We start from the raw sequence: 12,011 nt of genomic DNA on the forward strand, positions 1-12,011 counted from the left end.
GGTGCCAATCACAAGTCCAGACTGTCGCCTGTGCTTCTGACAACTGGCTATAGATTGGGGGTTCCAATGACCCCCTCCTTGGGTTTGATTAATTTGCTAGAGTAGAGCTCAGAACTCGGGGAAACGTTCTAGTTCCTAGGGCACTAGTTTATTATAAAAGGATGTAACTCAGGAATAACCATGTGGGAGAGATGCCCAGGGCAAGGGAAGGGGAAGGGGCCTTGGAGCCTCCCTGCCCTCTCTAGGCATGCCATGTGTTCACCAACCAGGGAGCTCTCTGAACTCTCTTTCAGTTTTTATGGAGTCTTCCTTACATAGGTATGATTGAGATCATTGGTCCCTGGCAACTGATTCAACCTCCAGCCCCTTCCCTCTCCCCTGAGGTCTGGGGTAAGACTAAAAGTCCTCCAACCAAATGGTTGGTTCATTTGGTGACCAGCCTCCATCCTTAGATGATCTAGGAACTTTTCAAAAGTCACCTCATGAGTATAACAAAAGACACTTTTATAGATCTCATCACCTAGAAAATTCTGAGTATTTAAGAACACTGTGCTAGGAAACAGGGGAATGAAGACCAAATATCGATTTCTTCTTATAAATCACAGTGTCACAACCTGAATAAACATTTCTCCAAAAAAGATACATAGGCTGATAAGCACCTGAAAAGATGCTCAACACCGATGATTAGGGAACTGCAAATCAAAACTACGATGGGATCCCACCTCACGCCCACTAAGATAACTCTATGGAAAACAGAAAATAATCAGAGTTGTCAAGAATGTGGAAAAAGTGGAACACTTGTGCATTGCCGGTGGGAATATAAAATGGGGCAGTGCTGTGGGAAGCAGTATGGCAGCTACTCAAAGAGATGAAAACAGAATTACCACATGACCTAGCAATTCTTTTGAGCATAAACCCCAAAGAACTGAAATCAGGGTTTCGGTGAGATACGTGTATAGCTGTATTCATGGCAGCATTATTCACGACGGGCAAAGGATCAACCCAAGTGTCCATTGATGGATGAATTAACAAAATGTGGTGTATACATACAATGGAATATTATTCAGCCCTAAGAAGGAAGCAAATTCTGATACATGCTACAACATGGATGAACCTTGAAGACATTAGGCTAGCCAGTCATAAGTGAGAAATACAGCGTGATTCCACTTAAATGAAGACCCAGAATAGTCGAATTCGCTAAGACCGAAAGTAGAATGGTGATTGCCAGGGGCTGTGGGGGAGGGAGACTGGGGAGTCGGTGTTTAATGGGTATAGAGTTTTAGATTTGCAAGATGAAGGATCCTGGAGATTGGTTGTACAACGATGTGAATGTACTTAGCACTACTGAACGATACACTTCAAAACGGTTAGGACCCTAAAGTTTGTTTATGCAATATTTAACCACAATTAAGTTTTTTTGAAGAGAAAACTTGTATAATTCATACAAACTCTGATCATCACTTGGGAGTTGCTCTAACAAGCCTATTTCAGCTCAGAACCAGGTAATGGATTTTTTTTAAAATTTAAATTCAATTAGCCAACGTACAGTACATCATTACAGGTAATGGATTTTAACCTCAGTCTCCCTACCTGACACGAGAATCCAGCTGTGCCAGGAGGACAGACACACTTCTCTAAGAGAGACGCCGCCTTCTGTCCCGGGTGCAACTCTCCAGCCTTCCTGCCAACCTCCATTGAAATATTTGAGATTCTGTGAAACCGTTAAGAAGTGTGAGAGGGAACATAAATATTGAGAAAGTCACTTTCTAGAAATCTAGCACATTACTTAATGAATTTGCACACACATTAAACCAGAGCTTTCCTGCCCGTTGGGGAGTAGCTCCTACCCGATTATGAAGGGAACGTGGAAGAGCACATGAGTCCTGTCATTGCCCAGTGGCGGGCCCAGCCCACATGTTAGGACTTAAAAATATTACACAAAGCACACCTGAAACAACTCCTGGAGTACTAGTTGGGCCATAACCTAGTGGCTTCCTTTGTGGGGTAAGTACGAAATGAGCAGCTGACGGCATTCTCGATGTGTCATGACAAAGAAATGTCGTTGAAATTTAAGGGCAGAAAACAACTTCTTTTGTTCCGTTTTGTTTACATTTTATCCTCATCTAAGATATCACCATTATATACTTGTATTTTGGATAATCTAGGTCATTTTCCACACATTTCGTCATATTAATATTTAGTAAAGTTTTGGTAAGGAACCAAATATTATATTTATTACACACACACACTAATAAAGATAGGACGTAATAAGGGAGAATCAAATCTCTTTAGTTTGATTTCAAATAAAAAAAGTTTTATATTCTAGAAGGTTCTGAGTACCTGCTCTGCTGTAATCCTTGACCGTAAGATGCTTTGATGAGGACGTACTCAATGTTACTAAGAACAGACATAAAATCAGAGCGCGTGACAGGTTTTTCAGAAACGGAGTTAAAATACTTCCAAAAATTCTGTGGATGAGAAACACATTCAATTACACTCAGATTACAAATCCTCAGAGGCTTATGAACTTAGTCATTTTTAATAAATTTCTCTGGAAGGGAGCCCGGTCCCGTGCATGACAGCGAGCGGAACCGAGGAAGCTCTCCTGTCACCTCCCGGGGCCGCCGCGGGGCCAGCCTCACGTAGGGGCGGACAGGTGTCACCTGCGCAGGACCAGCCGCACTGCCGACCGCCCAGAGTCCGCACACACTTGCCAGACCCAAACAAGTCTAGAGACTTCGCACCATCACCTCCACACAGATGGAGACTTGGGCACCACGAGGAAGGATTTAAGATGCAATTTGCACCAAGGGTACATAAGCCTCGTATATGGGATGTGAATTGCTTTTACAAATCTTGCTAATAAGCCCACGGGAATTCTGATCCCCGGGTCGTCCCTCTCGTATTGGCAGCGTCCAGAGCTAACCCCACACCGTGAAGGGGCACGTGGGAAGGCCGACAGCCTCACCTCCTTCATCCCCACTTCCTGCTCTTGTCGCACTCCGTTCTCCGGGGCCGGCATGTCCACATAAATGACTTGCTTTCTGGTCCGGCCCCCTTTGAGGAGCACTTGGGGCTCGAGGTTGAAGGTGCCGATGCCGTCGGAAGAATAGAAGGCCACGCTGTACTTCAGGCTGCCGCCGTAAGCCAGGAGCTACGGAATCGTAAATGGTTTACTCTCGGACATGGCCCTGGTTTCAAACTATTTCATCAAAGCCTGCTGCCATTGGCAAGAAGTCCTGTGCCTTAAAAATACATCACGTGGGTGGAACCGGTTGTCTGGAATTTGTGTCTTTTTAATTCCACTTAATTATGGATTATTAGGTTGACTCAAGCCATAGGGCTTTTTTTAAGTTTTTATTTTATTTTTTTTAAGATTTTTTATTTATTTATTCAACAGAGATAGAGACAGCCAGTGAGAGGGAACACAAGCAGGGGGAGTGGGAGAGGAAGAAGCAGGCTCATAGCGGAAGAGCCTGATGCGGGGCTCGATCCCACAACGCCGGGATCACGCCCTGAGCCGAAGGCAGACGCTTAACCGCTGTGCCACCCAGGCGCCCCTTTTTTTTAAGTTTTTTTAAAATCATTTTTATGGAGGCATGTCTGGCACGTAAAAAGCTGTACATATTTAAGGTGCATAACTCTGTGAGCCTGGGGAGGAGGCTACTCCGTGAAGCCCCCACCCCCATCAAGGCCACAGACATCCCCTGCCAGAGCTTCCTCTCCGCGGCACCGATAGGGGTCAGGGCAAAGTGACAAGTCAGTGTGGTAATGGCCCTGATTACTTTCAGGCTCCTTTGAATCTAAAAGGACCTAGAGCTCTGGGAAGATCTGGGTAAGATTTCACACATAGATTCCAATGTTTATTTAAACAAAAATGTAAGTGATGCCTTCAATACCCTGTTATAGTAGGTTTTCACTTTCCCCATAAATGCGTATCGATTTGTTGAGAGAACCACAGCACCTGAGCTTATATTAAGAAAAATGAAAAATGTCTGTTGAAGGACTGCATGAGGAAGGAGAAAAATAATTTGATTTGATTTTTTACATTTTTTAAGATTTTTTTTTTAAGTAATCTCTATACACAACGTGGGGCTCAAACTCATGACCCCGAGATCGAGTTGCATGCTCTTCTGACTGAGCTAGCCAGGTACCCCTAAAAGACTTCCAAATGAAAATTTAATTTTTTAAGTGTTAAACTTAAATCGGCTTTTTTCAGTGTTAAACTTCTCTACCCCGCTTAGAAGAGGGACTATCCACCTTGGTTAATGGTCGGCTAACACAGTCCATCGTGATTTCAAGCGACACCTGTGTCCTCCGGGAAATGCGGACCGGCTCTGGGCCGGGTGGGGGCCTCACCTGGTCTCCCTGGAACTGGTCTGGCAGCCGCCAGTAAAACGGCTCTGCGTGGACATGTCGCCTGACAGTCACGGCGTCCAGGAGGACGTCAGGGGCCTGGTAATACACCCCCTCGGTCGTGCCCCGGAGGTTGCTCTGAGAAACCACACGCAGGAGGGGCTGCCCTGTGCCCAGCGTTACCTGGTCACGGAAGGGAAGAACAACAGACCTGAGAGCACGAATTCACTCCTCACCTTTGATTCGTCAGACTCTACTCCTGTTTCACAGACGAGAGAGCTTCAGTATGAAAATGGGAGTAACAGAGACATTTCCTTCAAACGCCAGCATCTGGGTTACTAGGAAAACCGTGTGTTTTACACTAGTGCATTTAGGGCCAAACTATTGCTCTGTTGGGGCAGGATTCAGTTATAGGAAGGAAACCGTTGTGTGTTGCAGTTTTATCTTCTCTCCAAGTAAAGATTTTGATAGATTAGCTCAGGAGCCACCCCGAGGGCCCTCAGTTCCAGCTTCATGTATTTCCTCGGAAGGCAGAAGCAGAGCTCAGATTCATAACGAACCCAGATTAGCTTCCTGCAATTTCTAAAGCCGTAAGAGCAAAATTGAAAGTAAGCCCTTGACTATCTCCCCTACGGTCACCCAACTTCCATGGGGGCGGGGGGTGGGGAGAGACAGTTTAAAAACAGCACATTTCCCACGTGTGTAACTTACTGGTGTCCTCACATAACCCTCCAGCTCTGAGCAGGCTTGTGACAGCCCGAAGCAGAAGCAGGGGGTACATCCCAGAGGGTCATCAGCACGGAGGCCGTAGGTGCCAGCTCGACACTTGCTGCAATGAAGCCCAAACACATTTTCCTAAAGGAGAGAAAGCAATAGACTTGTTTATTTTTACCTGAAAAAAAGGGACACGATTTCCGAACAGAAATGAAATAAAACACAAAAATAATTTTGGACCCACAAACGTCCCTGAAGCCGCTGTTTCCCTAGGCAAGCTCCCTAACCTCCACGAACACCCACTCTCCTGGGCACCGTCAGTGATTCCCAAACGCGGCCGAGCATCAGAATCATCCCGGGAGCTTTGGGAATATATAGACGGCCCGATGAGCCTCTCCTGGAGCGAACCCGAGACGCCGCCCTGAGGCCCCAGGTGACTCTGATGACTGGGCAGGTGGGAGGCCACCAGCCAGGTGATCAGTAAGGCAGGCCCTCCTGTTCTGACATCTGTAATGAAAGCTGCTATCGCCGATGCGTAAGCCAAAAATACGTCCCCTGATGTTTCCATTACTCCCAGGCCACGGTGTCCGCATGAGCTTTCCCTCCCTCACCCCTAGTCAGTAATCCGCCCACTACTCTCTCTCTTCCGTCTCACCAGCACCTGGAAAAGGACCAGAGGAGGCAGCCGATGACCTCCTAATAACAAAGCACAATGGGGAAACCAGTGGAAATACACGGAATTAAGCATGATGTCGAATTCTTACATGCCGGGAAAATAAAAAACACGGATTGCCTTCATTCTGGCCAGCGCATACAAAAGAATAATTACTTACCAGTTAGAAAATCACAAATCTTCTTTTATTTATTTATATTTTTAAAAAATTGGGGGGGAGGCAGAGGGAGAGAGAGAATCCCAGGCAGGCTCCATGCCCAGAGTGGAGCCCAACCTGAGGCTCCATCTCACCACCCTGAGATCATGACCCGAGCCGAAATCAAGGGTCGCACACTTCACCCAGGCGCCCCAAATCACAAATCTTCTTGAAGCCCTGCGTTATCTATTTTACCTGTATACTCGAGATAGACTGGCTGCTCAGCCGATGGGACACCTGACAGAAAACTCAGAGTGTTTTTTGATTCAGTTCTATCATCTGAAACTCGTAATAACCAGTTAGAGTTCCCTTAAAAGACCCATCCATTGTTCTAGAAGAGCTTACACAGAATTTAAACTCAAACCTAGAAGGTAGTGAGGACTACTATGAAAGTGTCTAAATCCTAGCTGCTGATTTCAGTGGTTAAATATTTCATGATTTATTTGACAGAAAGAGCGTGCAGAAGCGGGGGAGGGAGAAGCAGGCTCCCCACTGAGCAGGGAGCCCAAGGCGGGACTCCACCCCAGGACCCTGAGATCATGACCTGAGCTGAAGGCAGACGCGTAACGGCTGAGCCACTCAGGTGCCCCTGATTTAAATAGTTAAAAGCCCCAAAGTCGTAGTGATGAGTGTGAGATGGGGAGACAGCGGAACGCCGAGGGCTGTTACCTTGCAAGAGCAGCTGCCGGTTTCCTCTGCACAGCTGCACAGACTCTGTTCCTCATCACAGGTATCTGCCGATGTCCCTCGCGGGTCACAGTCACAGGCCACACAGTCTGGAAAGCCTCTGTACCCCAGGGAGCACTGATGACAGTTCGGTCCACCGAAGCCAGGCTTACATTGGCAATGGCCAGTGAGCGCATCGCACCCGGGCCTGGCCGACCCAATACCACTGCAGTTGCAGGCCTGGCAAGACAAACTCACTCAATAAATAGGTACCTTTTACATTTGCACACTGTACACATGTTGGGATTGCAGGAGAACGTAAACTGTGGGGACATTATGCAAATACGTGGGTCTCCATCACTATTGCACATGGATTCACTTTGCCGCGAGCCAACAGGAGGCAGCGTCTGCCAGGCCGGGCATCCCTGGGCACATGCACACGGGGCTGACCCTGTGACCTGAGAGTCAACCCAGCAGCAGCATCTTACAAGTCAAAGTCAAGTCTGTTTTTAAAACGCAAACTATATCCAAGTTCAACTGAGGAAAGCTACACTGAAAATAGAACCACTGAAGACTGGCTATACCCCCAGTAAAGCGACTTCTGCGCTCCTGGAAGATCATGCACATGGCAGGGTCCGTGTAAAGGGCGCTAAATAACGTCACCAAACCATCAATTCCGCAGCTGGGTTCTTGAAGAAAACAGAATACTGAGCGTTAGGGCGGCTGCTTCTTCCACCCAGATGTCTGAACCCGTACTGAGTTTTAAATATAAGCTGTGGAGCCGTTCAGCAGGTCAAGGTCAAGTGCACGGATGAAAGGGAAGGAGTGACACTTGCTCCGGCCAAGGGCTTCCCGGTTAAGAAGATGCAGGTGGCCGTACGTACCTGGCATCCGAGCTCGAGGTCGTGGCCCCAGTATCCGTCCTCACATTCGTCACAGGCGGCGCCCCGAGTGTGAGGAGGGCAGATACACTCCCCCGATTCCGGATGACAAGTGTGCTGTGTGTGAGCACAGTCACAGGCTACAACAGAGGCACATGGCATTGTCAGGCATCGGGACCACCGTGCCATCGATGCTACAGGTTTGTTCCCTTTGATTAATTATCTAAACCATCCTTCTAGTTCCCAACAGAGACCTCGTGATTCCCAAGACCTGTCCATGCCTCTCGGGAGGGGGCTGTTCCTCCTTGTTGAGAGGTGTTGTGAGAAAAGGGGTAATGAGGACAGAGAAATAGAAATAGGTGAGAAGAGCAGACACGGCCGGGATTTATGGAGCATTTATTGTGTGCCAAATGGTAAGGACTCTACGCCCAACATGAAAAGTAACTTCTGGATGGAAACTATAACTAGCTTCTCTATTTTACAGATGAGGAAACTAGAGCTAAGTGAAGTAATTCATCCAGGTCCCCACAATGAGTAAAGCCTGACCAGAGAATACAGACGAATTAAGCACAGGGATCAGGAAACAGAGAAAAGGTATGAATTCCTACATGTTAAAAAGAGAAAAAGTAAAGGAACTTAACAGAATCAGAAGTCAAAGGAGAGCTCAGAGAAAAGTCTGGAAATCACTGTAAAGTCTCAGATGAGGAACTCTGGAGCTTACGTGTACAGCCACCGTCCTGGTAGGCATAGAAGCCGCGTGCACACCTGTCGCACTTCTCCCCAGCGACGCCCGGGACGCAGTGACACCGGCCTTCCGTGGTGCAGTCATCTGACACGGAGCCTGACGCGCTGCAGTCACAGGGCAGGCACCCGAGCCCCGCATCCAGCCCGTAATAGCCAGGCTGGTTCACAGGAGGGGCCGGAGCGTGGGAGCCAAAGTAGATTTTAGTTAGCCACCAATACTGACGAGCATGTTACCCAAATCAAACATCGATGTTTCATAGAATCATAAAGTGCTCATGACATCACTCCCGTCCTTTGTGAACCGAATACATACTCTGTAGGTCAGGACACCCGGCATTCAGGGGTGTTTGGGGCAGTAGCTCTTTTGGCGGTCATGAAGTCCATTTCATTTGCACCAAGGTCAAGGAATCAATTATAGACATCACTGACCACAACAGCCAATGGGCGTCTTACCAAGCACTGGTCACACTGCTGTCCAGTCACGTGGGGTTTGCAGTCACAGAGTCCAGTCTCAAGATGGCAGACATCAGACAGGGAGCCTTTTCCATGGCACTCACAGGCTAACACACACACAAGAGACATAGTTGTGCCCATTTCTGGGTATGGTTGTAGGAAGAGCCCTTAATCCCCAAAGGAAAAATGTTAAACATTCATGTTTCAAATCATAAAACTAAAAGAAAAAATTACTTTGCAATAACTTTAAATATAGTACTTTTCCGAAGAGTAAGCCAACCCAGGGTTGGTGGCAGGAACCATCACACAGAAAAACCACTGAAGCTGTTAAGATAACAATTAGGAAACGATCTTAACCAATTTCATGAATTCCTTGAAATTGTAAACACGAGCCACCAACGTTTATCAATGAATTTTCATAAAAGACATGCAGTGGAGATTTCAAAATCAATTTAGCTATCTGCTCTCATTCCAATCATGTTTGTATTTAGTATTTTAAAGCTCAGTTACAACAATCTAAATAGTTAAGATTACATTTCATAGTTTAATGTGAAACAGTTCCCTGTTCTAAGTCGTGAGTCACCTGCAGCTCCAATATACTCACCTTCAGGCCACACATTTCAGTTTTGTCTACGGTTCTAATGCTGATATTCGAAACTACAAAGTCCCCCACGTTGCAAAGTGATACAGTTTAACGGCTCCTGAAAGGTTTAATTGATCCTTACAGCACAGCTATAGATAGGCACGTCATAGAAAATATTTAAAAGCTCACTGACCAAATACCCCGGACGCGCACACTATCTTTGAGCGCGTGGACTCGGGAAACGTGCACGCTCTGTCGTCTGCTATAATGATGCAAGAAAAGAGGAGGACAACGCCACAAATTCCCTGAAGCCCAAGCACACTCCGTGGCAGCCATCTGCAGGGAGCAGCGCTGTGGTGGATGCTGGAAGGCTGAGGCCGTGGAATTCTGCCTCGGAAAGGCACTAGGTCCAAGACAGCTGCGGTGCGCTCCCTGGTGTAAGCGGACCATCTGGGACTCCCCCTGCAGGAGGCTGGGGAAGTGCCAGGGGCCCGCTCACCACTGCCCATTGCTGTAGCTTACCTTTGAACACTCAACTCACTTTCCTGTTAAACATGCCTCCTGGTGGGGCCTTGCCGACCCTGGACAGACTGCCCTTGCCAAGGCTGGTCAGTTTCTAGAGGGAGTGAATAGCTTTCATGCCAGAACTCCTATCATATGCAAACAACCCCATCCGGAGCCCACACCCACAAAGGCCTTCTTACTGGGCCCTCTCCTTTGGGCTTCACTTCCACTATCCCTGTGACCTCTCACCCCAGGGCCATGCATCAGACCATCAGGGACAGCTCCCCGGCCCCAGAGCCTGCTGAAATTATTCCAAGTAACCGATCCTAAACTCTAAACTCGTTTACCGGCCTTGCCCTTTCCTTCCTGAGGAAACCACAACAAAGGCTCTAGCCCACATCTCCCCTCCTGACCAACCTGGGGGCTTCCTGAATACCCTCCTCCCCCACCCCCAGTGCCTTGTGTGTCCCCTCCTCCTGGCCTCGGCTGGCCTTGCCACAGCTAAATAAAACCTGTATTGTCAAACACCCCTCAGCATCCAGCTATTCTCAGTTGTCCCCCGTAGAAAAGTCACACACGTTTACTCACACGCACGCGCACACACACGCACACGCTTAACTGTCTGTCCGAAGTCCCATCTCCCTGTGGCCCTCCCTTGCCCTTGGCACCTTCCCATTCAGCTTTCCCCTCCTGCCTCGTGGCTGCTAAAACCGCTCCTCCTGAGGCGTCTCCCAGGACGTCCAGGAGCAAATTCAAAGAGCACATTCTGGGTCTCCATCTGGCTGTGTCTTCCTGAGAGATGGGCCCCGTGGCCACTCCCTCCCTTTTGAACTGAGGTGAGGGGCAACCTCTGGTTTCCTCCCTCCTGTGTCTCTCCCTCCTCCGGTGCCCTACCTACCTCCCCATCTCAGGAAAAGTCAACGTTCACCATATAATCACCACAAATATTGACAATGATAAATCGTATTTATTGGACTGTCTGCGCCTGGGTCACATTCCAGTATGTTTCATTGAACCTTCATTACAAACTGAGGAGGGAAGCACTATAACTTTCTCTCTTTTTCAATGTGAAATCTGAAACTTAGAGAGATGATGTCATTTGCCACAGGTCACACAGCTATTTGTAGTTGTCTTTCTATGGTAACAATTCTAATGGTAAATAGTAATTATTACTAAAAAATTGTTTGCTGTAGGGGTGCCCGGGTGGCTCAGTCGGTTAAGCACCTGACTTCAGCTCACATCATGACCCTGGGGTCTGCAATCCGGATTGAGCCCTGTGTAGGGCTCCCTGCTTAGGGGGGAGTCCGCTTCGCCCTCTCCCTCTGCCCTCCCCCCCCAGCTCGTGCTCTCACTCTCTCTCTCTCTCAAATAAATAAATAAATAAAATCTTTAAAAAAAAGTGTTTGCTGTAAATAATATTAATTTAAAATAGTTGCCAGTAACTGATGGCTAGGTGCTTTACATTTATTTTGATTCTCATTAGAACCCCACAATATAAAAATTATAACCCCTTAACTTATTTCATATAAGGCTCCTTTAACAGGAGAGCTTGGTGGGGTTCCTACAACCTCTCCTCTCTCGGTTGCTCCCTTGCCGCCCTGGACAACCCATTCCACGTGCACCACACCCATTACCACACCGAAGCTGACGGTTCTCCGGGCTCCATTTCTTCGCTGATTCTGCTCGTCTGAATGTCCAAATGCCCCCCCAACTAACCCCGAGGAATTCCCGGGTCAGCCATATTGAATACTGGCACTTTCACTGAGGTTAACCTAGTAACATATAGTAGTATATTCACATGCAGGGCCTCTGGAAAGTCCATAGGAGGGATCCTATTATAGGCCTGAGAGGATTTCTAGTGAAATATCCAGAAATAATAAGAATTCGTCTCATCAAAGCCGGGGGGGCGGGGAAGAAGAAATTAGAAAAGAATAAAACTTGTAAATGCTTGGCAACTAGAAAGAGCCTGGACAGTGTCAGTCTATACCCAGTCCAGCTGCCTGGCCACCAGCCTGAACCCAGACCCCAGTCCTGCCTACCTGACCCCTATTCCCCCGCCCCCCCAAACTCCAGTCAACATAGAGATTTTCTAGTTTCTTTTTTTGGTAAGACAGATTTATTAATAGAGAGAAAGAGAGAGAGAGAGGTAGGGAGGGGCAAAGGGAGAAGGAGAGAGAATCCCAAGCAGGCTCCCCACTGAGCACAGAGCCTGACACAGGGCTCGATGCTGGGCTTAACCTG

At 47.7% G+C, this 12,011-nt stretch overlaps 1 protein-coding gene across 1 annotated transcript in view; it reads right to left on the reverse strand.

Annotated features, from left to right (window-relative positions):
• Positions 1 to 12,011, reverse strand: part of LAMA1 (laminin subunit alpha 1) — a 144,290-nt gene that overhangs the window by 70,154 nt on the left and 62,125 nt on the right. The window contains exons 20-28 of the mRNA XM_008692580.1: positions 8,684 to 8,790; positions 8,208 to 8,388; positions 7,490 to 7,626; positions 6,609 to 6,845; positions 5,068 to 5,211; positions 4,360 to 4,539; positions 2,969 to 3,154; positions 2,341 to 2,468; positions 1,591 to 1,711 (exon numbers count right to left, since the gene is read on the reverse strand). Of these exons, the coding sequence (XP_008690802.1) occupies positions 1,591 to 1,711; positions 2,341 to 2,468; positions 2,969 to 3,154; positions 4,360 to 4,539; positions 5,068 to 5,211; positions 6,609 to 6,845; positions 7,490 to 7,626; positions 8,208 to 8,388; positions 8,684 to 8,790 (1,421 nt within the window). The remainder of the gene's footprint in view (positions 1 to 1,590; positions 1,712 to 2,340; positions 2,469 to 2,968; positions 3,155 to 4,359; positions 4,540 to 5,067; positions 5,212 to 6,608; positions 6,846 to 7,489; positions 7,627 to 8,207; positions 8,389 to 8,683; positions 8,791 to 12,011) is intronic.

Source organism: Ursus maritimus, unplaced genomic scaffold (genome assembly GCF_017311325.1).
Source record: "Ursus maritimus isolate PB19 unplaced genomic scaffold, ASM1731132v1 scaffold_18, whole genome shotgun sequence".
Taxonomy (NCBI): Eukaryota; Metazoa; Chordata; class Mammalia; order Carnivora; family Ursidae; genus Ursus; species Ursus maritimus.